This window comes from Ptychodera flava, chromosome 15 (assembly GCF_041260155.1).
Source record: "Ptychodera flava strain L36383 chromosome 15, AS_Pfla_20210202, whole genome shotgun sequence".
NCBI classification, from domain to species: domain Eukaryota; kingdom Metazoa; phylum Hemichordata; class Enteropneusta; family Ptychoderidae; genus Ptychodera; species Ptychodera flava.
Window position 1 is genome coordinate 25532125 of NC_091942.1, and position 25488 is coordinate 25557612.

The 25488-nt window shown below is 35.9% G+C and overlaps 2 protein-coding genes across 4 annotated transcripts in view; one reads left to right on the forward strand and one right to left on the reverse strand.

Annotated features, from left to right (window-relative positions):
* Positions 1 to 7317, forward strand: part of LOC139151665 (coiled-coil domain-containing protein 33-like) — a 50096-nt gene extending 42779 nt beyond the window's left edge. For all 3 annotated transcript variants that reach the window (XM_070724607.1, XM_070724608.1, XM_070724609.1), the window contains 7 exons: positions 1442 to 1710; positions 1947 to 2035; positions 2201 to 2390; positions 2649 to 2743; positions 3065 to 3151; positions 3702 to 3824; positions 3963 to 7317. In XM_070724607.1, the coding sequence (XP_070580708.1) occupies positions 1442 to 1710; positions 1947 to 2035; positions 2201 to 2390; positions 2649 to 2743; positions 3065 to 3151; positions 3702 to 3824; positions 3963 to 4016 (907 nt within the window). In that variant the 3' untranslated portion in view covers positions 4017 to 7317. The remainder of the gene's footprint in view (positions 1 to 1441; positions 1711 to 1946; positions 2036 to 2200; positions 2391 to 2648; positions 2744 to 3064; positions 3152 to 3701; positions 3825 to 3962) is intronic.
* Positions 7318 to 7498: 181 nt separating this feature from the next.
* LOC139151668 (protein jagged-1b-like) lies at positions 7499 to 14719 on the reverse strand. The gene is made up of 8 exons (XM_070724612.1): positions 14292 to 14719; positions 13570 to 13645; positions 12506 to 12592; positions 11816 to 11902; positions 11131 to 11223; positions 10538 to 10633; positions 9040 to 9147; positions 7499 to 8601 (listed from the first exon to the last, which is right to left on the reverse strand). Exons 2-8 carry the CDS (start codon positions 13634 to 13636, stop codon positions 8516 to 8518), a joined length of 624 nt encoding a protein of 207 aa, XP_070580713.1. The 5' UTR covers positions 13637 to 13645; positions 14292 to 14719; the 3' UTR covers positions 7499 to 8515.
* Between the last annotated feature and the right edge of the window lie 10769 nt (positions 14720 to 25488).

Consider the following 25488-nt stretch of genomic DNA (forward strand, 5'->3'; position numbering starts at 1 on the left):
TTCAGATGACGTGAACCGTATATTGATACAAACGCAGAGCTTTGAAAGAACATTTCTGTGCATATTATGTTTCAAATAATTAGATTCTTTTTAATACTCCTCTTCTGGCAGTACAACTGTTCTTTGTGTTGACTTACATGCAAAGAAAAAGACACTTTGCTGTGAGATAAGTGTCGGTATATCAAATATCTTACAAAAATATTCACACAAAAATATTCTGTCAATGTACCACATATTACTTTTCACAAGTTAAAGCAATCAGTATTACTTTATGATAATTTAATAAACAATATGATTTTGTATGGAAAATAGTATTGTGATTCGTGGAGAAGTAGGTGCCCCATCATTCTGACTTTACTGAACAAATTCTGTTTGTTGGTTGCCTTATTGCCAACGTTCAACTTTATGTACGAAAATGAGGTTATTGCTTTTTCCTTGAAAATCTAATTACAGCTGGTTTTGTGAATTGCATGATGCCATAGACCATAGTCCATTCATCCACGTAGACGTACATGTATTCTAGTGATTTCCTAGATGTTTTAGAATCCACATTGATGAAAAAATTAATGGTTTCTCGGTAACTAAGCAGAGATACATGAGAACAGCAGTGTTTATTCTTTGTCGTAAAAAGCATGGAAGTCATTTCCTCAGAACTCATTTTGATTCCTTTAAGGGGCAGACACGCAATACTACCATTGTAATACTAGTATCAGAGAGGATTTGATGGATGAGTACCAATGTCCAATAAACTGTGTTCCAATAATGCAATGATCACAGTCTTTCAAATGTAGTTAACAATTCACCAGTCAAACACTTCTGTTACCATCAAGTCTGTTTCATAACATGAGACTTATCTGTCCATCAAAAAGAGAAGCCTGTATTGTTTACCAGACTCTTCAAGTCTGTGTAATCACAAATACTCCCTGGATATTCTCCCTTTGTGTACGCTTTTATTTGTTGTGAAGAAAGTTCTCATGCTTGTTGTGAGAATATCAAATTGGACAAGCTATTCTAAAACTTCTAAGCCAGTGAAAGGTTGTTTTCATGCAAACTGAGTGTCTGCCAGATTGGAATTACATTTTGAGACTATCACAGTGAGCTGGTGTGATCATTCATTAAAATTTTCAAGTGAAGGGAAAAGAGATTGATGTATTGCTGTGAAAATTGTTGTCTACTTGCTCTTTCTTTTATGAATTTGCAAATTATTCAAAGCCTAGTGAAAAATTAAACCTTACATAATTTTGCAGAATAATCTGTGAATTTAGAATGTCAACAAATTTTGATTTATTCAGTGAAAGTAGATGCATGTTCAGGATAAGTGTGACAGAAATGAAAAGTGTGGTTATTGATAACTCATCACAGTTTTGTTTTGGCTTAGCATACTTACAAAACAACATGGCTGTTCATTCATTCACCTAGCTATTGACTTTTGTCCCTGCAGTACATTTGTGCCGATAGCCAAACCACCGTACTCAGAGGAACATGCCCTGTCACTGCTGGACTACCAAATGAAGGAGCTGGAGAACTACAGGGACGCCATGAAGAGGATGGGAAAGGACATCCTGAGACTGCGAGAGGAGATCGCCAGACTTGAAGGAGAGAACAGTCAGCTGAGGAGGCAGCTACACATGCATGATGATTCAACCAGAGCCATGCTGTATGCCTCTGATTTAGACGGCCTCAGCAGGGCAGAAATCATGGAACGATTTTGTAAGTGTAATAAATGTTTCATTCCCACTAGTAGAGCACCTCATTCCCTCAAATATGACACACTTTCAAGTCTTACAAGGCATGCCAAATCAATGATGAGTGAATCTTGCTTATCTAGTAACTAGGTGAAAGAAAGTCCAGACGTTTGTCTGTAAATTTACATGTATTATTCAGAATTTACCTGTCCGTGTTTGAAGTCTCTGTTCATTATGTCTGTGTGGCTGACTTTCTTTCAGTATTACTCAGAAGACAGTTGATGAACCAGACAGCAGAGACTACACATTACAAAGACAAGTTACAGAGATTACAGAATGAAATAATCAAGGTTTGTATCGATATACAAAGTTATGTATCATAGTGCAGCTATCCTGTAGTGGACCTTCTTTGAAAATATGGTAGAAGTCATATTGTCAATTGTGGTGTGTGTATCTAGGGAAGATCTGTAGCTACTGCAGAAATATATATTCTTGCAATTTTTTTGCCCTTACAGAAAAATGACAATGAGAAGGAGTATCTGAGGCTACAAGATGCACACATGGCGCAATCAGCCATGTTACAGAAACTACAGAGCAAGCAAGAAAGAGTGAAGAAGTTGGAAGACACCATGAAAGAACAGGAGAATGTCATCGACAAATTGGAAAGGTTACTGAATGAGAAAATCAAAAATGGACAAATGGCAGGTGTGTGTTTATATGTTAATTTATTGTCATGAAAAAAAAGACACTGGCAACCGCTTCTCAGACATGCCTGGTGGGACCACTGATGATTCTTGTCATCGGGACAGCACATCACTGAGTATGGGAGATGTTGTTGGACAACTCATTCATGTCTTGGAGTCTCAGTATACAGTTATTTTCTACAATATTTTAGCTTTCAAACTTGTCATCTCAGCATTAAATAACTCAAATCCCTTTTGATGTTGTTTGATTTCTTTTCAGCTGACAAAAAGTCTGAAGCCTACACTGCTCTGAGCACAGAGAATGCAAGGTTGCGAACTGAACTGGAATACATGAAAATGAATCCACCTGCCAAGGTAAATATTTAACTGTCAAAGAGGTCTCTTTTCGCCACATTTCTTGGTTTCCATTTTTTCCCAGACCTTAGATTTGATGTCTTAAAATGGATATACCGGTACCTAATAGGTGTGGAGTATAATGAGAGAGTAACATGGCTAATAGTATAGTATTTTCCTGTATTTATACCGGTATGTGGATGTATGTTTTTTAGTGTGTATGTACCTGAATGTCAATATTTACCGGTATCTACTGTATGTATATGAAGTGTACTTTGAAGACTCCATATAGGTCTACCTTTGGCTCCATGTCACATTTTGTGATCTTTTTTTCAATTTCAGGCATCAGCTCTTGATGAAGCAGAAAGGATGGAACTCTATGCCAAATTGGACAGAGCAGAGGGTAGAATTATGTCTTTAGAAAAACAGGTAAGAGATACTTCCTTGCTTTTTCCTCTGAATAAGTAGGGGTATCAAAATATAAATGGGAGTTTTTGTTTCTAGGAATATGTTGATACTGTAAGTAATTCTCAAAGAAATGTGTTTTTACAAGTTATATCAGCCAATTGACTGTAACACAACACACTCACAAGCAATGATGAAAGAGTTCAATTTTCAGCAAATATAGTATTGAAAATGCAATATTTGCAATTGGTGAAAGAAATTGAGGCAATGTCTATTTCCTGCTTGTGTTTATGGTGCATTTTTGGTCAGAGCCCTTGATATGGGGTTTTACTGTTTTCACTGTGGGACAGTACCATTTTGTCTTTGTTTTATGCATTAATTCAGAAAAGTAGCACATTTCTATCAACAGAGATTTTTGTGTCAATAATAGAACATTTGAAATCAATCCTTTCGGAAGTAATGTATGATAGAAAATGCAAATTGTCAGTTTAGTACTGGAAGGATCAATAGGAGATTAATGTTACCGTGGAAAAACAGTGATACATGTACCTTTGATCTGAATTAATTCTTACAGCTTGAATCCAATGCCAGGAGATGGGGCAAGGAAAAGGAATCAATGTTGATCAGAATGAACGAAAATACAAATGGATTTTCCGGCTCTTCACCCGTCTACCTCAGAGATTCTTATCGTGGTTTTGTAAGTACTGTAAATAAACATTTGATGATCTGTTTCAGCAACTGTGTGCAATTCAGACATTTTTCAGATATTTTCCCATCAAGGGTCAGATTTGTGCATTTATTAAATGAAGAACGTTTTTCATTATTGTCTCTGCAGGATGACAGCTATTTGAGCAGAAAGCCACGACGGAGCAAGCTGGATCCTTTGTGAGCTGAAATCACTGGATGAAATTTTATTCACAATCTTAGAGTACACGTAGCAGTGCTTCCACGATGAAATTATGAGACCATAGTGATTGCAGAATCTTCGGCTCTTCTAGTTACGATGTTCACCAGTTGAACACTGATCAGCGGGGTTTTTTCACCCTCTCAGGGTTCTTAGTTTTCGAAAGCTGTAGTTCTTATACTGTGCCTGATCCCTCAGTTACACTCTGTGCCCAGTGTCACCTCAGTCTAGGCTGATATGTTGAAATTGAATTAGGCAAAGTTCAGGTTATATGGGTCACCTAACCCAAGTCAACCAGATACTCTGTATGAGGGCGCTCTTCAGAGGCAAATCAAATCATTTCTGCTCGTTGGTTCAGTGCAATGATCACATGATCGGGTGACCTCTGCCAATGCTATCATCGGGTTGAACTGTCCTCCCAGCCCAAGACTGATTTGAAGGTCAGAAAGCAACTTGGACCACCAGACTGAGGTACATCAGTGTGTATGTTCAATAGGAAGGTGGACCCATACACAGGGCAATGAAGTGGATGGGTCCATATGCAGTGAATCAGAAAGTTGTAAGGTACTGTAGGTCATATTGTTGAATTGCCAAACTGAAAGTACATCTAGTAGTTGCAAGTTAGGTTGACATCCTTTAGGAAATGACATTAGCACATAAAAAGCTGAATTACATACATACATGTAGATGATGAATACACATAAATAGTGAATATACTGTCCAAGGGGATGGCAGAAATGAAACTTAAAAAACAGGGAAAATCAAAACTGAACCTTGAATATAGATAGATACATGAAATGTTCTTTTAAATTTTTCTGAAAAATGAATATTCAAGTTGTCATTGGAGTTAGTTTTCTTTGGGAATGGGATCGGCTGGAAGGGGTAGGGAAATAGGACATGTTGAGATGGTATTACAAGTCTTGATACATGTACCAGTACATATATTTTGCACATGCTATGTATACCAATTCCTTGTAATATGTACAGTACTATTTACTATTATTTACTAAGTTCTTTTCTAAGATGACAGAGAGAACTTTTATCTTTAAACTCAATTATTGAAATTATTCTTGTTTTTTTGCAAAATTTGGTGTGTTTGGCACCAAACTTGAATACTTAGTATTTCACAAGAATTTTGAGGGAATATGTTATATTATCTCAGAAAAATGATAATATGTAAAATGTCACTGTCCTGGCTCTGTCATTGGTTGAAGTTATACAGTGCAGCTGTAGGATAATTTACATTTTTCATTCACAGATCATTGTAACTAATATTTAACAACACCCCATACCCGTCCTTCACAAAAATCCACTGTCCATCAATGATGCTATCCACCCGCCCTTTACAAAATGTACCGTCCATTAATGATGCTTTACACCTGTCCTTCACCAAATATATCGTCCATCAATGATGTTTTACACCCATCCTTCACAAAAATCCACTGTCCATCAATGACGCTATCCACCCGTCCTTCACAAAATTCACCGTCCATAAATGATGCTTTACACCCATCCATCCTTTACAAAAATCCACAGTCCATCGATGACGCTGTCCTCCCATCCTTCACAAATTCACCGTCCATAAATGATGCTTTACATCTGTTCTGTCCTTCACTAAAATGCTTGATACTGGTATTTGTTCAGTGAATGAACAGAGATGAATAAAGACACTGAGAGCAACAATTTCAACATACTTTCACCAATGATATATTTACAATATTCACAATTACTCTGATCTTAAAGTGACATTGTCTTTCTGTAACAATTTTTAAAATCCCATCTATATGGCACCTGTCAATATTTGAAGTTGCGCAAGTATGAGAAGATTGCACAGGAACAATAAAAAATGACAGCGTGTCAGAGAAGTTTGAAACTTGCTGGGGAATTATAAGTTCTGAAGATAGGAGATTTGTCGCTAAGTACCCATTTTATCTCAGCAAGAGAGTCTACGTTCTTTTGAACACCCATGAGCACACAACTTTGTGCAGTGTTAGTACTTGTTTCCTATGGAACAGAATCAAATAGAACAAAAGGGCACCTCAAACACCCCAGGTCTAAATTGCAAATTGTCCTGAAATGTCAGTGTCTGAGGATGCTGCCTAGAAAATTCTCCTTCTGTATGATAATTACAGGGTCAAATATTTTACATTGACATAAAGTTTAAATGTATGAGAAATGTTACAGAAAGACATTCAATTTTTCCACTTTAAAAATAAAATTGTTATGTGTATGATGGTAAACAATTGATGAAACTTTCGTTACTTTCAAAGAAGATTTTCTACTTTTGCAGTGACTTGTTGAAGTAACTGCTGTACCTTTATATTCTATTTTTTGTCTTCACTGTATATTTAAGTTTTACTTTTAGTTGATCAAGTCATTGCAATTGGAAAAACAGTTTCATTGGAAATACCCTCAGGTGAAACTATAGGTTTATGTACCGTAGAACTGCTGTCTATCATTTTAGTTTGACAGAAACTTGACAGAAATTGTTAAGATTTTTTTTTTACTGCATGTGGTAGAATATGTGCCAAAGTTGATACAGGGTTATAGTGTAGTTTATGTCTGTGCTCAGAGCCAAGCGTAAAACAGTCGGTGGGCAAAAGATGCATGTTTTTCCAGGAACCAGTCAGAATTTTACGAACTTAAACTGGTGTCAGACCTTGCAATGTTAATAGAAAATCTCTCATCAAGATGCAGTTCAGTGTATCAGCGGAGCAAACAATTTAGCCTACTGCAGTATCCATCACCCCAGCTTGTCTGAAAACTGTGGAGAAAGAAAACCATACATCTTTCAAAATAGACCCAACTACCACTAGTAACAAGATGTGTACCGTCCAATAGCTAATACTCTCACAACCTGTAAAGAGCAAAGTGAATTACCACAAAACTGCAGCACAACAATGTCTTGTAACATCTACACTTCCTAGAATTCCCCACCTTCCCCTCACCCTACAAACATTACAAGAGAAGACGTTGCATTATTGTCACAAACTTTAACAATCATGTAAATAACATTCCAGTGCTTTTATTTACACAATATTTGCCGATCACAACTTAAAAAGTACATGAAGTACTTTTTTAAATAAGATGGTGGAACAAATATTTGGTTTAAATAGTGTAGAATCCAACATAAGTGTAAATTATGTATATTTGGACTCAAGACGAATATTTTAGTGTATATATGTATCTCATGGCATATTTTGTAAACTATGAATTGTATGTTTGCAAATTTGTAGATTTATCACCATTGTTCATGAATAAAAATTATACTTTTACTAAACAGTGACTTAGCTGAGTCGACCTCAGTTTCTGTTGCTTTCAGAATTTATATTTTTCTGTCTCCATGTAAGTCTACAACATAATTTTTTCCTCCAACTTCCAAGTCTGTCAATTATATTACAACGGTCACCCTCAACTATTGTGTTCCGGGGTAAAATGAATTGAAGACACAAGACAGGGTTTCAGTCTAGTAACCAGGTCTTTTATTATTACTTTTGCTAATTATATTGACGTAGCAAAAAGATTGTATTTTACAAGTTTATAGAATTGATAGAAACTTCTTACTCTTAGCATGGAAATTTACAAAAATGAATATTTGCCCCTTGGCTGTGTGTGTAACCTTGCCTATACATTTATCTCTGGACAAATCCAAGGCACTAAGTAATATTTTTGCTACATTTCGATTTGAAAAATATTCTAAAATTTTGTTCCCTGTTCCTCTCCCAAACTAATGTTGAAATGCCCAGTGTTGAACACATACATTATGTTTACTGGTAAATGTCCAATGTTATTGTTGACAAATGGTTTTCAGTGTGGACAAAAATTCATTTGTCAACAATTACATCACATACTGTAGTTTCATGACCTGCAAGCCCAGTTGTATGTATTTCAACGTACTTTAGAGAGCTGAAGAAGGAAATGTACACATTCGAATTCTCTAGAGCAAACAATGAAAATATTTTAAACAATTACAGATATATCCTGAAATGTGAATGAATACATTCATCTACTCTTATAATTGATGGTTTTTATCTACCTGTAAATGGTCTGTAATGGGCAATTGTAAATGGATAAAATATCTGCGGAGTAAAGGTTTGCCAGTCCATGTTTTAAAGAACAGACTGTTATTTCACACCATTCATGTGGGATGCAGCCCCGGGGATGCAGCCTCTGCTTTGAATAAGTCTGAATCTTACAATCTTTTCCCGACATTATCGTTTTAATATATTTGTTTTATTGCTTCTGTAACTGTACTGAATTACGGTAATTTCATACTTGAACATTCAAAATTCTCTCTGCCTGGCAATCTGTCCGAACTTTGGTATGTTTTTCAAATTTAGTCGCTTTTTTTAACTATTTGGCATATTTAAGCCATTTACAAGCCTTTTAGGAACCTGTGAATACTTTAAGGACACTTGTGTTCGTATCGTCGCAACATGTTGACAGGAGTTGTCGAGTAAAAAAGAAAACACTAGAGGGCGTACTCAATTCTGGAAAAGCACAGAGATCACGAGCAGCACGCACCACATAGACAGTCCGTCTAGTTTATTGGAGCCATCTTCAGATCCCTCTGTGAATAAGAAGATGAGAATTTAACTCTCAGCTAAAACATCAGAGAAGCTCAGAATAAGACCGTGGTTCAAAACCTATCATCGTTCATACGACTTGCATCCTAGGTAGGCTAATTAGGCATGAATATCTAATAAATATTATATTAATATCATACTACCTTATGAGCTGCTAACGAGGTATTTGGTCAGGGCGATTATCCCCGCGTTAATTGGTGATCGGCAGAACAAATTAATGAAGGGGATTAGGGAGGGCAATTAACAGATATAGGCTGTTTTCTTTGAAATACTATACACAGATAACTAGGGTAAAGTAATAGGCACACACTAGACACAGGTAAGGCTTGTATAATGAAAAAAAGTTTAATACAAGACTCTTATTGATCATATTCATAATTTCTAGACGAATATTGCTCGCGAGACCCTGTGTTTACACTTACCAACATCGCAGTCATCTCCGATGTAACCCTCAAAACATTCACATACCACTCTGGACGATGACTCGAAGAAACAGTCGCCGTAGACGCATTTGCTGGTACCGCACTGATCTGTACAATGAAATGAACGATGGTTTTGAGATAAAGGTTAATTGGGTAAGTTAAGTAAGTAAGTAAGTAAGTAAGTAAGTAAGTAAGTAAGTAAGTAGTGAATGAGTGTGTGAGTAAGGTAGTCAGTCAGTCGCTGAATGAGTGAATCGGTCAGTCAGTAAGGGCATAGGTTGATCCGTTGCATGGGGAGATAAAGGTAGCAAAAATAGGATGGGTGCTGGCAAGGAGCTAAAGTAGGGTAGCGGCAGTTCCTGAAGAAGGCATTACAAACATTACAAAGAGTCTCAAGAGTATTTACCAGTCAGTCGTTTGGAGAGCTGTTCAGCGCTGGGACTATTCGCCCCATAGACGAGTGTGCAGAAGCCGAGAAATACCCCAAGTCTGGAAATGAAATGGCTATTTCGTATAGGGATTGTGCCACCATGTCATCTTCGACGTTCTATTTTACCGTGAAAAGTAGCAAGTTCATCTATCATGTAACCGTCGACCGTTCCCTAGCATTCTCAAAATTCATACCTGGTACTTGATTTGCTTCACAAACGCTCGTTTCGTGTGATTTTCGGCCGAATTTGACGGACACGTCGCTAAAACATAAGCGTGAGCAACATTCCGGTCACCTCACAGTGGACGTTGGGCACCTCCACTTTACTGACGTTAGCGCCGCGTACCCATGAGGGGTGACTGGAAGGTTGTTCATGCCTTATGTTTTGGCGACGTGTCTTCTGAACTCGGCCGAAAATCACACGAAAATTCATACCTGATACTTCATCTGCTTATAAATGCTCATTTCCTGTGATTTTCGGCTGAGTTCGAGATAACCTGGCCAAAACATAAGCGTGAGCAACATTCCAGTCATCCCTCATGGGTAGGCGGCGCCAACGTCAGTAAAGTGGAGGGACCCAAGAGGTGACCGGAATGTTGCTCACCCCCAGGTTTTGGCGAGGTGTCCGTCGAATTCGGCCGAAAATTACACGAAACGAGCGTTTTTGAATCAGATAAAGTATCAGGTATAAATTTTAGAATGATAGGGAACGATCGACGGTTGCATGATAGATGAACTTGTTAATTTTCACAGTGAAATCGGACACGGAATGTGACATGGCGTGGTTTTTATAGCCATTCTGTTTCCAGACTTGGGGTATTTCTCGCTTCTGTACTCTCGTCTATGGGGCGAATAGTCCCAGCGCTGAACAGCTCTCCAAACGACTGTGGTATTTACCAGTAAGTATAAGCACTTAGCCATTTGCCTGCAATATGTAAGAAACAAAGGTGAAAATGAATGGTCTTCCCTTTTGAAGTACGCCACCCTTGATGACATACACGCTCCGATACAACTTGGTGCGAGACCTCAAAGGGCAACTTTTACAAAAGTGATTAAAGTCATTCTTACCACAGGAGTCTCCCGACCACGCTCCATAGCACATGCATTCCGTCGCACCTTCGTCGGGACACGAACCATGCACGCATGTACCGGCGCCACACACATCTGTTGTTTAAGGAGACATCGCAAAACATCACCAATACACATATTTGAAAATCAACAAAAAGATCAAACAAATGATTACAAAACACGGTTGTCAATGATAACAAAGTTATATGGAGTGTTTCTTATCTTCCTGCAGCGAGTGAATACGTACAAAGTGCCGAGAATGACATCAAACTTCTCTGCAACACATGGGGTATGCTACAGTTGTATGAGAATAGGACTGCATGCGTTTGAAGTACGAGCAGTTTTTGCCCACAAGGTGAATTCATCCCATCATGCACAGTTGAAACTCGTACGACTGAAATGTCAATCTTCCTAATTTTGGGAGTAGGCAAAAAAAAAAAATTAGTCACTTAGCCAAAGCAGGACCAATTACGTACATTCTAGTGAGCTAATGAGCTAACATAACTGATTTATACGTCATCTATGATGTCACATACAAGCATAGACCCCCCAAAAAAGAGGTACATGTGATATAAAAAAGAGTGCCAGCTTACTGCATAAAGCACCACTCCATCCAGTATTGCATTCACACTGTCCCGTATCATTGTTACACACTCCGCGGCCACATCCAGTGTCCGTACAAACGTCTGGTCGATAAAAATAAATAAACCCATACAAAGTAACAGTACGAAAATTAATTTCTATTTCACATTCCCGATGATGTATGAAAACTTAAGAACCGTCAAGAAAGCTTGTACTTTATTTTTAGATAGTCAGACTCTGGTGTCGCTATTCTCCATATTAAACACAGAATTTATGTTCTGCAAAAATAGTAATATTTACACGGAGAAGCCGGTAGATCACAGAGTTGCGGGGCAGGTATATGTTCTTGTTCTTCCCCGGAGAGAATTGCTGTCATATAACATGTATCAGTCTTGCCAACACAACACATATAATCAGTATGCAACGTTACTTCGATGAATTATGATGAATACTGGGCGTCTCGACATGAATATGTTGGAAGTAAAACAAAATGTCAACACAATTGGAACTAATTTGGGATAATTGGATGTGAAGTAATGGCGATTTAATCTACAAATGTAATCTCATCTGCTTTTCTTTTTACATTACACACTTGTTTTTTATGAGTAATTTGCAATATTGCAACATTCAACGATCCGGCATGTAACACTTTTGAGAAATTTAAAAAATATGAAAATCCAATTATAGTATACGTACCACAGTTGGTGCCGTTCCAACCAACATCGCAGACACATTCATTCGCTATGCACTCTCCGTGAAGGCAAGTAGCAACACCGCATGTGTCTGGTGGATTTAAAGAAATAGGTGAGTTATAATGGGACATCAAGAATTCCAAGTACGAGTACGATATACGACTTGGGGAAACAACGGAAAGCCTAGAAAGTCTGGAATTATGGTCTGTATATAGGCGGAAAATGATCCCATCTGTACATCCATTTACGCTAAGTCCATCCTCTTTCAGAACGCACAACCCTCCCCCCCCCCCCCCCGATACTCAGTTCTTTCAAAACTTTCAGTCTCTGACCTATTGAATAGGCTTGTCTAATGACGTTTCACCGTCTTGGTTTTATATGAAATCGAAAACTTAGACCCCTCTCTCCATATAGTAAATACGGGGGAGACGATCATTATAGTTTTAGAATAGCTGTAAGTTGTTAATGATTTGTGTCTCCAATGCGAAATTTTTCACTTTGACCCCTGATTTTCACTCTTGATTTTGAAAGAGAGTGGTTTACTTCAGGAAAGTTTAAGCACAGGCTTCACACATTCTATGCATCGAGTCACGTATAACCTTGATCGAAACTAATGTTAATTTTCTCTCTGTGTATTAAACATGATCAGATTCCATCTAAAACTAAAAGTTAAGAGTTTTCCAGAAGTGCTTACCGCATAATGTATTCATCCACCCTACAATGCATGTACAGTTGGAACCGTCACAACTTTCGGCATTTACACATTGAGTACCTCCACAGTCTGAGAGAGAGAGAGAGAGAGAGAGAGAGAGAGAGAGAGAGAGAGAGAGAGAGATCATCATTATCATAGTCATCATCTTGTGAACTAAGCCGCAGACATGTCAATGTTGCATCTTTCTGCCTGCCATACCATTTAGATGGAAACTACAAAATTAGAGCAAAATGTTGCCGAAAAGAGTTTACCGAGTTTTCAGTGTAGATTGGGCTGCCCGTACATGTATTAGCTCGATATTCTGGTATGTGATACGACAGTGACAAAAAAGCCAAAGCGACAGTTCAGTAGCCTAAAGGTGCAAGGAAATACCATTTGATATCCAGACATTTTCAAATAACCAACTCGAAGCTGACAAAATACTTTTTCATTTTCTTTAAATTTTCAAATTCTCACAACTTAGTTGAAGAATTAGACGCAAGCAAAATTGTACAATATAGTTAACATGGTTTCATTTTGCTTGATTACATGCCAAAACTGCTGAAGTTTCCCTTTCATTAAAACCCTCGAGATAAATTCCTTACTCCACATTTTTCTGACTGTTGCCAAAGTATACTTTTCTGTCATCATCATATTACTCACTTCTAGTTCATTATGATTAAATGTCACTGAATAGCAGTAATTTAAAACAAAAACGAAAATAAGATAAGGATATATTTCTATGCGATGTGTCTGAAAAAAGGCGAGTCACAAACACTCTTGCAAATTTTCTCATCATATTTCTTGTCCAACCTTCATCTTATGCAACTGTTGCGGTTGAGAAAGTTGCCAACTTGAAGTTTTGGTTTAATCAAGTACGCCAAAGAGTGCCAGTGTATGACCATCAGCGAGTGAGACTTACAGAAAGGTAAAAGATTTTGTATGTCGGCACACGTTTTCGACGTAATATTATTTTCACTCCCTGTAAACGATGTTTGCATGCTTCAAATATATGTAAATACCAAAAATTCACAGAGTCACTGCATGATCGATGTTACGAAACTTACCGAGAGCTTTCGTCTGGATAGCGATGCTTATGAAAACACACAGCAATAACGATATTCGCCAAGACATGACTTTTGCCTGGGGGTAAAGGACACAGCACAAACAAAGCAATCGTCGATAAATTTTGAAACACAGCGCCATGTACTTGGCAAAATGTCGGGAAGTTGCTACGACATATCAGCATTCTCTAAATGATGAAACTCGGCGAGCTTTGTACGAAAGCACAACCAAAATGATGTTTTTGCTCATATGGAAAAAAGCACAAACGTACGTTCAGGCAGTTCTTTGTGCAAAAATACCCACTTCACTGAGTTAACATTTATTCTTATACTATCAGGTATTATGATGAAAATGACGAAGTGGTGGCGCTAATTGAAAAGGAGAAAATCGCGTACGATTTTTTAAACCCATATCGGACACGCGACGGCAGTAATTCCCGACAAAGGTCACAACTATAGAGCATGACTGACTGAAAGACATATGGAAATTCGTCGGTTATTGCTCACATCCGGGAACAAAGTTCGTACAGTCTAAGAATTTTCATTAGGCCTACTCTACCTTCTTTGTCAGAGACTCAAGTCTAGTCTTTGAACAGGTACGAATATTTATGCAGGAATCTTCTAAATCAGAGTGTAGTCCAATGCATTTGTTTACGGGTGACTCTGTACCATGCATGTATACAAACAAGCAAAACCTAGAAAGTGCAATGCCTTCGACCACTTACGTTGTTATGAAAGCCAGGCGTAACTCGAAATCTTCCGGTCAGTGAGTGCCTCTCGTCTTCTTCTGAAGCAGTTCGACACGTAGAAACGAAAACGATTTTATCGCAAAAGTAGAGACTCGACAAACAACGTACCAGTTATATTGCGGTGTACGGTGTAATTGTCGTTAGAATGTCGCCTGTCTCAAGATAATGCCGATATCGGACTCTCTGTACTGTCGTTCATGGTAGGGCTTCGTATACGCGTGTGTAAATACAGAAAGTATACGCGTTTTTCTAAAGGGCCCCTGTTCATGTGTGTTATTGTTGTTCGGGACATCCCTTCTACGTCTCAGTGGCATTCGGACAGCTAACAGTACACGAGAACAGAGCACACAATAGGGAGGTGGTGTCGATGAATAACTCTTCGTCAACAGCATAACGACCACAATGGTCAGGAGACTGTGTTGATTCAAACATCGAGAGGTCACGCACCTCATCTCCTTGACAACCGAAAGAGTTACTCGGGGAGGTGGGGTTCAATGTAGACGTTGCCCGAACCTTAATCAGGTCGATCATTCTGCGTTTTCATTTAATGCCAGGGTCTGTGTGTGTATATTAAACTCATGCGATAACAACAACAACAACCACACGTACTGAGATTGTGTATGAGAGGGATATCAACCAGAAAATCTGAGTAAAATTTATACACTGGGCACAGCCTTCTAGACAATATTTCAGTACTCTGTCATTACTAAGCTTATGTATTTTATGCTCAGTTTACTTTCAATTTACTTTTTATGCAGTATGTAACTTTACTGAGGCTGCGTTCACAAATAACGATTGGTGGGGGGGGGGGGGGGGGGGGGCTGGACGAATTAAGATTGAAATCTTATTTTTTTCAGATTCCCCCTCAAAACTCTAAAAAAATTTCAAATCCCCCCTCTATATGATCAAAATTTTTCAAGTCCCCTCAACTATCACAAGCACGCATATTTGTAAAGGATGTGCGTGCAGACAAAATAAACACGTATTGCGCCATTCCGCTCGCAGATGTTCAACATTACCTGTTATTAGTACTTTGTAAAGTCATATTCTAGGCAAGTTTTAAAATTCATTTTTAAATGCATCAGTGAACTTTTGGATTACAGTATTAGTCTAAGCCTACTTGATTTAATCTAAATCTGGCAAGGTCAGTTGCTCCTGCCGAAGAGCACACAAATGACGATCATGAGAGAGTATGCAAATCGTGAATTCTGGCTAACTGCCATATTGTAAAAACCTGAGTACAGTGACCTACCAAAAATTTGTTTCAAAAGTACAACACATATACTCAAAATTGACAATATTGGAAGGTTAAAATATTCCATCAAATAAATGTTTTAATCTCTGAAATTTTGGGTGTAATAATGGCAAATTTGGTTAAAAAATAAATAATTCCATCTAGTCACATATTTTTCATTTAGTCTTTACTGTTCAAAGTTTTACTTTTGTATTATTTTATGACGTGAATATGAAAATTTAGAAAATTGAACATGGTGACCCTATCTTTTTTCTTTAATATTATTCTCATATGCCAGAAAATTTCCTGGTCTTCCATGTGTTGCTCTCTGGCCTAATCTTGTGTACAAGTATGTTTCACTGTCATGAGCGTCATTTGACACAAACTCTTCTTCAACTACCATGTACATCAGAGTCAGAGCTATCTCTATCACTGCTCAGGTATGCAGTGACAGTGACACTGCAGTAGCAGGGTAGTATCTGATAGTGACACTGCCCGTAGGCAGTAGCTGTATTAACTTTGACAATTTTGACAATATTTTTGTTCAGTTTATACAACTACGTTCTTGTTCTACTCCCTACAGCATGTTGAACTGTCCAGTATTCAGCTTGCTATCACAGCCTGTTTATGTGTACCATGCATTTATATCACTGACAACTGATTGTCGATTAAATTATCACACCTAATGTATATATATATATATATATATATATATATATATATATATATATATATATATATATATATATATATATATATATATATATATATATATATATATATATATATATATATATATATATATATATATATATATATATATATATATATATATATATATATATATACAGACTTTGTCGACAAACTAATGTTGTGCGTTTGATTATGCTATAGGGAGACAGCAAGAAGCTGTAGTTGATATATTACATAGAGATATTGCAAAAATCATCAACAGTTGCAGCTTCTGCCCTGTTACTAGGCTCGTTTGGTTTTTTATGACAAATCACACGTTTAGACTTTTTCGAGATAAAAGTCATGAAATGTCAAAAAATGGTTCTAGATTTTGTTAAATGATTACTAATATTATTGGATGACATGAAAATGGTATACATTTTCATTGAATTACCTACAAAAACTTGGAGTTGGAAAATGTAAAACATGAAAGAGAACAAATTTTCAAGTCCTCCCTACAGGCAGAGCAAAATTTTCAAGTCCCCCCTCTACTACCCCCAAAATTTTCGAATCCCCCTGAATTCCTCCATCCCCCCTAACAATTGTTTTTGAACGCAGCCTTACAGACAATACTTTCTCAGTACCTTTTTATACTCTTGTACGATTTTACTCAACATTTTAGCCTTGTAAGTTTTTTATCAAATCCTCTGGTCTTATTTGTACCAAAAGCTGCAACCACAGGGGGCTTGTTCTCCTTGTTTATTTGTGTCTGTGTTTGTTTGTGTGTATTTGTTTGTGTTTGTTCATTTGCTATTTTTAATAAAATAACAGCAAACAGCTATTTTGGTAATATTTGTCAATAAAGAGCAGTTATTTTATTTATTTATTTATTTATTTATTTATTTATTTGTTTGTTTGTTGATATGTATTTCCGATGGTTAGGGTAAGGGTTATAGTCCACTCAATCTACGAGATTTTTGGCACCTAACCCACCACAAATTGCAACAGAATTTTTTTCTTCAGAATGCATTTTAGAGAGGTACCCAGAACAACATATTAAAAGTTTACTCGAATCCACCTTGGGGAAATATGCCTAATTTGCATAAATCAAATATGGCGGCCAACCATCCGACAAAATAACATAATTGGCCATATATCACATGTTAAACAAGCTATTTCAGTGATTTCAAAGTCTACCACTAGTTATTTGGCTCGAGGAATCATTTTGGAGGTATAATGTTTCATATACGCACTTCATTAATTTGCACAATTCCAATATGGCTGCCAGCATTCCTGCAAAATACATTTTCCTTCATATACCACGTATTAAACCAGCTATTTCAGTGATTTCAAAGTTAAAGTATATTTCTTTGGCATGGACAAAATATTTTCGAGATGTAATGATTTGCATAGGTACTTCGTTAATTTGCATAAATCCAATATGGTGGCCAACATACCTACAGAAGACATTTTCTGTCATATACCACGTATTAACCCTTTGAGCGCGGCCTGTCTTTTTTTGTCAATTTCAGTAATTTTTTCTGCTATTTGCCAAAATTTTGACAATAAACTGTAGCTGATGAAAAATGATATCCATTTGGTCCAAAATTAAAAAAAAAAAGGTACAGAAAAGTTCAAAGTAAAATATTGCATAAAATTTTGATGTAAAAAATTACAGCAGTCAAGGGGTTAAACAAGCTATTTCTGTGATTTCAAAGTTAAAAGTATATTTCTTTGGCATGGAAAAACGATTTTCAATATGCAATGATTTGCTTAGGTACTTCGTTAATTTGCATAAATCCAGTATGGTGGCCAACATACCTACAAAAGACATTTTTTGTCATATACCACGTATTAATCCTTTGAGCGCCAAAGTCTATTTTTGGTCAACTTTATAAAATTTACCACAGTCAATTTTTCTGCTATTTGCCAAACTTTGATAAAAAAACTGAAGCTGATGAAAAATGATATCCTTTTGGTTCAAAATTATGAAAAAACGGACAGAAAGGTTCACAGAAATTGGTAAAAATATTGCATTAAAATTTTGATGTACAAATTAAAGCAGTCAAAGGGTTTAACACGCTATTTCTGTGATTTCGAAGTCAAAGGTATATTTCTTTTGCATGGAAAAACGATTTTTTAGGGTGCAATGATTTGCGTTGGCACTTTGTTAATTTGCATAAATCCAAAAGCGCGGCCAAAATACCTACAAAAGACATTTTCTGTCATTTGTCATGTATTAAACAATCTATTTCAGCCATTTTGAAGTTTAAATATATTTCTTGAGCATGAAGAAACGCTTTGGCAAATTATATATGGCTACCAAATTAATACCCAAATAGCTTCTATTATAAATAGGTTTGTGGTAGAGTTTTTAGCAATAGGAATATCAAGAAAAAAACTGTTAAGAAGGCATTGCACCAAAAAAAGCGTATTTTACTCAATTTTTTTTTTCAAATATTCATCAAATTTTGATTGATTTGTTAACCCAAATTAAAAATTGGTTAGGTCCACCTTTTAGCTTGGCAAGCAGTCTTAAGTTGCATGATATAGAAGTGTTAATGTTTGCAAATGTATGCAAATCACCCGATTTCCTGCTTCCCTATATCCAAATTTTAAGATTTCCAAAGAATTTAACTCCAGTCTAGCTGGGTCAAACTTTCTGAAATTTTCACATTATGTTCTTTAAATGCTATATAACAAAACTACTATTTTGTTTTGCAATACAATTCTTACATTTTGAATAAGAGGCATTTTTATTTTGCTAATCATGATTTTAAGCACTTTTTTGAATGTCAGTCTTTCAGCCCATGCCAATTTAGAATGAAGATAGATAATGAAAAATAAAATTGTCGTTTTTCTACGTACACTCTTGTTTCAAGTGAAGTATTACATTTCACAAAATAGTTTCTATGGGTTTCCTTGTCATCTTAGACAAGAAATATTCCTTTGAAAAAACTGTGTTGGCAATGTGCAGCTCCGTCTTATGTCCTTGAACATTTATATTTAGAAATGTGGAAAATATACTATTAATTTACTTACAATAACGATCCATTTAAGAATAAAAGTTAATTTTACTAGGTTTCTATGATACCTGAATTTGTTAAATACTCCATAAAAATATTGTATTTTGAAAAGAGTGTTAAAGCGAATTTGGTAGACTTACATATCTGACTTCCGAACGGATTAAAATATGTATATGTTGATGTGCGTTTACTATAGAGATGAAAGAAAGTCATGCCATTTTAATTATTTGGTGATTTTTCTAGATATGACAACCATTAATGATTGTTCGTTGTCTAATAATAATTTATTTCTGAGTATAACATTTGATTCATCTGTGTACGGCATTAGTTTTAATTGTATAGGTGTTTTATACTCTACAGCGTCAAAGCATGTAATCTTTAATGTTTACTGTTTTAAAAAAGTCGCGTCCAAAATCTTTAGTTTTTAATATAGGCTGAACCCCCTTCTTATGGACGAGTGCATCTTTGTATATCCCCCTAGATGATAGGCAAGAATTCATCACATATAACAGCAAATATACAATACAAATAAACACAACAAAGATAACAAAAACGCAGAAACAAAACAATAATGTGACCAAAAATAACAAATGACACAATACTGACAAATTAAAACGTAGCATTGTTGCAAACAATGTCAGACTCTTAAAAACTTGATCAACAAACAAACTCACAAAATTTGAAAACTGCATGCTTAGAAAACGTTTAAAATTAATTAAAACAACTCATCAGCCCAACAGAATCCAGCGATTACACGATACAGACATGTACTTCTGGAAAATGACACTTGGAAAAACGACTCATGGTGTACTTGTTTGTATAGTGTAATAGTTGGATTCTGTGTTTTGATTAATTGTAAGCCTTTGCTAAAGCATGCAGTATTCACTTTTTGTGAGTATTTGTGTCCATAAAGTTTTTTATGAATCTGACATTGTTTGCAATAGTGATAAGTTTTAATTTGTGCGTATTATGACATTTTTTTGTATTTTGGTCATATCATTTTTCTGTTTTTTGGCTTTGTTGTGTTTATTCTATTTTTGCTGTTATGTGTGATAACTTCTTGCCTGTCATCTAGGGGATCATATAAAGATGCACCCATCCATAAGAAGGGGGTACAATCTAAATTAAAAACTAAAGATTTTGAACACGTCTTTTTTTTTAACAGTAAACGTTACAGATTATATGTTTTAACACTGTACAGTGTTAAACACCATTAAAAATTACAAAAATGCCATAAACAGATGAATCAAATGTTACATTCGGAAAGAGAATATATTATTCAGAAGACTAACAATCATTAACAGTCGTCATATATAGAAAAATTAAAATTTTAAAAATAAATGTCCAAAGACTGAACAGTTACTTCTTGATAGATTCCTGGTGCTTAAAACTATATCAAACCCTTATTTATATTAGAAGCTATTAAGCAATGGGCATTAGTATGGCAGCCATATTTAATTTACGCAAATTATCAAAGGCCTTTGTGAAAATTTAACCACTAAAAGTGTTTCTCCATACACAAGAAAAATATTTAAACTTTAAAATCACTGAAATAGCTTGTTTAATGCGTGGTATATGACAGAAAATGCCTTTGTAGGAATGTTGGCCACCATATTGGATTTATACAAATTAACGAAGTACCTATGGAAATTATTGCATCTCGAAAATATTTTGTCCATGCCAAAGAAATATACTTTTAACTTTGAAATCACTGAAATAGCTGGTTTAATACGTGGTACATGACCGAAAATGTATTTTGTAGGAATGCTGGCAGCCATATTGGAATTATGCAAATTAATGAAGTGCGTATATGAAACATTATACCTCCAAAATGATTCCTCGAGCCAAATATCTAGTGTCAGACTTTGAAATCACTGAAATAGCTTGTTTAACATGTGATATATGGCCAATTATGTTATTTTGTCCGATGGTTGGCCGCCATATTTGATTTATGCAAATTAGGCATATTTCCCCAAGGTGGATTCGAGTAAACTTTTAATATGTTGTTCTGGGCCCCTGTCTAAAATGCATTCTGAAGAAAAAAAATTATGTTGCAATTTGTGGTGGGTCTAACCCTATTTTGACTGGACTAATAGGCTTAAGGCACTGTTCACGATCCCTGGGATCGCCTTTGTTCTGGTCTGTAAGAGGATCATGGAGGGTGATAACCTTTTGTTTTCCATTGAAATTGTAATATGGTGGGTAAATTTTGTGGGGCATATCACTTTGTCACAATGACCGACGACGATTATCAAGCACTGTCCTTTCCAAGGACAGTGCTTTACGAAAACTGTTCCCAGTTTCTCTTAAGTCGTCAATATTAGGTGTTTTTCTGAGTGCCACCTACAAAGCTATTAATTGCAACCTATCGCTGTTCCAGCAGGATAAAAAAAAACTATAAAAAAACATAAATTTTAGTGTGTAGTGAAATAAGGCAGCTTCTGCCAAGGAGCTCAAACTTCAAACTATTTATTTAAAATACCGACGTTTCGGCAATTCACAGATTGCCTTCTTCAGGGTTGCAGCACAGGGGGCTCGTTCTCCTTGTTTGTTTGTGTCTGTGTTTGTTTGTGTGTATTTGTTTGTGTATTTGTTTGTGTTTGTTCATTTGTTATTTTTAATAAAATAACAGCGAAAAGCTATTTTGTTAATATTTGTCAATAAAGAGCAGTTTATTTATTTATTTATTTGTTTGTTTGTTTGTTTGTTTGTTTGTTGATATGTATTTCCGATGGTTAGGGTTAGGGTTAGGCTTAAGTTAGGGTTAGGGTTAGGGTTAGGGTTAGGCTTAAGTTAGGGTTAGGCTTAGGCTTAGGCTTTAGTCTAAATATATAGAGGGAGTGAAGTCTAACCCTAACCCTAACCTAACCCTAACTTAAGCCTAACCCAAAACCTAACCCTAACCCTAATGTGTTGGCACCAGATTGTCTCATCAGTGTAGATGACTACCGTTCTGGGCTAGGATTTTACGGTACCCTTCAAAATGTGACTGTTATAGCTATAGAATCCCAATATTTTTTCTGTTAAAAGTCTATTTCATATATCTGACATGCCCCCGTACCAAATGAAACAGATTTCATACAAAGCATTGCATTTTTTATCATGTCTAGCGAAAAAATTGGTAGAATTTGAAATTAACAGTAATTTGCGATGTTAAACTTTAGGGTATGGGGTGAGTTTTGGTCATATTTCACGAAAACTGTAGAAGATATTGAATATTACAATACGTCATCTTAAAGAGGAATACGTTGCCTTTCTAATGATTCCAAACAAGTGAGATTATGTTAAAAATAAGCTCAGCAGATGACTTACAAGAAGACAGATTTGACGAAATGCATGTGAGTCGCAAAATCGTGATTTTGCGGTATCTTCTAAAACATGACCGTAACAGCTATTGCATCCCTATATTTTTTCTGTTAAAATTCAATTTCGTATTCTAGGGATTCAAAGGCTTTTGAAAAATACAGGCTTGTTATCCTGGGGGAGGGGGTGCACGTAGACCCCCTCTAGCCCGCGGCCTATAGAACGCACTGTTATACAGGTTGGACTGTTTCGGAGTCGACTTCGTTTTCGGATTCGACTACCTGAATGACTATAGCTGTTGAATTTAACTTTTGATAGTAAGCAAAGGAAGATATTTTGAATTAAAAATCTATCAATGAAATATCTGCAGAAGATGTTAATATTTTGAATCAGCATTTGAGTGTGATCTCCTTATATCATATGTGATCAATGTAACAAGAAAAATACTTTTCTCACACACCACATGCATGTCAAGAGGGCATACTTCCCGTAAATGAACATTTGTGGTTTTGAAAAAAATACACAGACAGCATATACAGGGTTAGATCCATACCTAGTTACTCACCTTAAGCTTATAGAGCTATTAAAACTATCTCCTCCCCTCTGCATCAACTTACGTATTTTAGGGACTGGTCAATTTCTTCGGCCGGGGTAGGGGGGCCGCATTATTTTTTGCTGACGTCAAAAAGTGGCTGACCCCGCTATTCCAGTCTTTGAAAACAGGGTGACCCCCTATTCCAAATTTCAAAAACAGGGTGGCACTCCTCTGCATGACAAAGGTAAAACACGTTTTTTCTTTATATGTTTATTTGGTTTTGTTTATTTATCGCACACAAATATATTCGAGGCAATGATTACACAAGTGAGAATTTGGTTAAATTTATGTTTCAATTAATTCTTGAAATAAGGGAAAATCTTGAACAAAGACAATGTTTTAAGTCAATCACCACCAATTACATTGATTAAATATACCACAGTGTGAACATACATTTGCTGAGAACAACTGAACTTTCAAAAAAATCAAATAGTCAGTGATGGGTTAAAAATGAAAACATAGCAGGGAAATTCATAAAAGTAACAGTCAAAACTTTTCAAAGGTGAAAAAAATTATTGCATTAAACAATGAAATTACGATTCAAGGAAGAAAAACTAATACTGTTAAATTAGAATTCAAAGCACGTATGACCTCAATGTGATGTCAGGAATAGGACTGTTCTATTAGGTAATAGGGTTCACGGACGGTCACAGAATAACATTTACTTTGAAAAAAGGTGCTCTTTTCTTTACAGTTCCATCATAAAAACTTCAATGTAGCATTATTTTAACACCTTTCACTAGTTCTTTCACCTAAAACGCAGTCTTACCAGCTTTAATGATTCATGCAAACATAAAAAATACCAAAGCAATCGGACAATTAATGTGGCATTGCACATTAGACAAGAATATTATGTACAGAATCACCGTTTTTTACAAAAATTCCTTCAATTTTCATTCATTTGTAAATCCGAGATTAAAATATTGGTTGGGTTTACCTTTTAGCATGACAAACTGTCATAAGTTGGGTGAGAAAGAAGTGTAAATTATGCAACACTACTGAGATGTCATGGTTTTTAATCCTGTTTTCAACATCTGACATAAATTTAAGTTGTGAAATTTGCACATTATATTCTTTACACACTATATACCAAAAGTAACAATTTTGTTTAGCAATATAAAGTTCTCACAACTTTTTAGAAGAGTCATTTAAATTTTGCCTATCATGATTGCAATCACTTTTTGAACTTCAGTCTTTCAACCCCTGCCATTAAAGAATGAGAACATATTATGCAAAATTGTCATTTTTTTCTTCATACATTTGTTTCAAGTAAGATATTAAATTTCATACAGTATTAAGTTTTGGACTAAATTAATTTTTATAATAAAAACCAAAATTGAGGTTTTCTACCCTAAGTATGTACCCCTTCATCCTTCAAGTAAACTATTGCCACCAACTTCAGATTCTCTGACTTTTGAAAATTACTGTCATCATTGACAAGAAATATGTGTATTGCTTTGAAAACAGTGTATTTATTAAGTGCAATGCCACTTTAAGTCACAAATATTTTCCCCATAGCTCTAAATGTTTACACACACACACACACACACACACACACGTACTACTACTGCCATCAATGCATTGGTCCCGTTACATTGCTCTGAAATGCAGGTCAGTTGAGTCTGTCTTCTGTATCCACAGTTTGTCAACCATCCATGACTTCATTCATCTGATTGATTCTGTCTACTGATGTTGATTTTTGAATTCTGTATTTGAGATAAACTGTGGCGGGGTCCTATACATGGATGCACAGTATTTTATGTCTTCATTTGTGAAATATCTAAATATCGATGTTGTCAGGTTGACCACTCTCAGAATTGTTGAAAATCAAACAAAATAATTGGCTGCATGGTCAAGATGCAGAGTCACTGTTTGTTGTCTGCTGCTTTTGTAGTATTGTGAAATATAGTAAGTTTAAAGCTGGTATTTAAAAAAATACAATTTAAACTGATCAAGATTTATTCAGATGTATAGCATGCTGTTTGTGTTGAAGATTACATACATGCATATTTATGCTTTGGCTCATATATTGCACAATATATGAACATCTGTTTTATTACTACTAGTACACACCATCACCTGCTGGAAAATGAACTTATATCAAGTATTAAAGGTATACAGTCACCTGTAACCTAAATATGCGCATATATGGTCAAAGGGGCGTTCCTTGGTATTCAAAGTGCCCATGTGAGGGCGCTGTTTTTAAAAAGCGGACACCCGCTTAAAATCTGTGATTGGTTAGATTTTCTCTTTCCATGGTAACTGTGGCAAAATTGGACAGGTGACAGTATACCAAGTTTTAATGGTCAGTCAGTTAGCCCTGTCTGACCGGTGAAAGTGTCT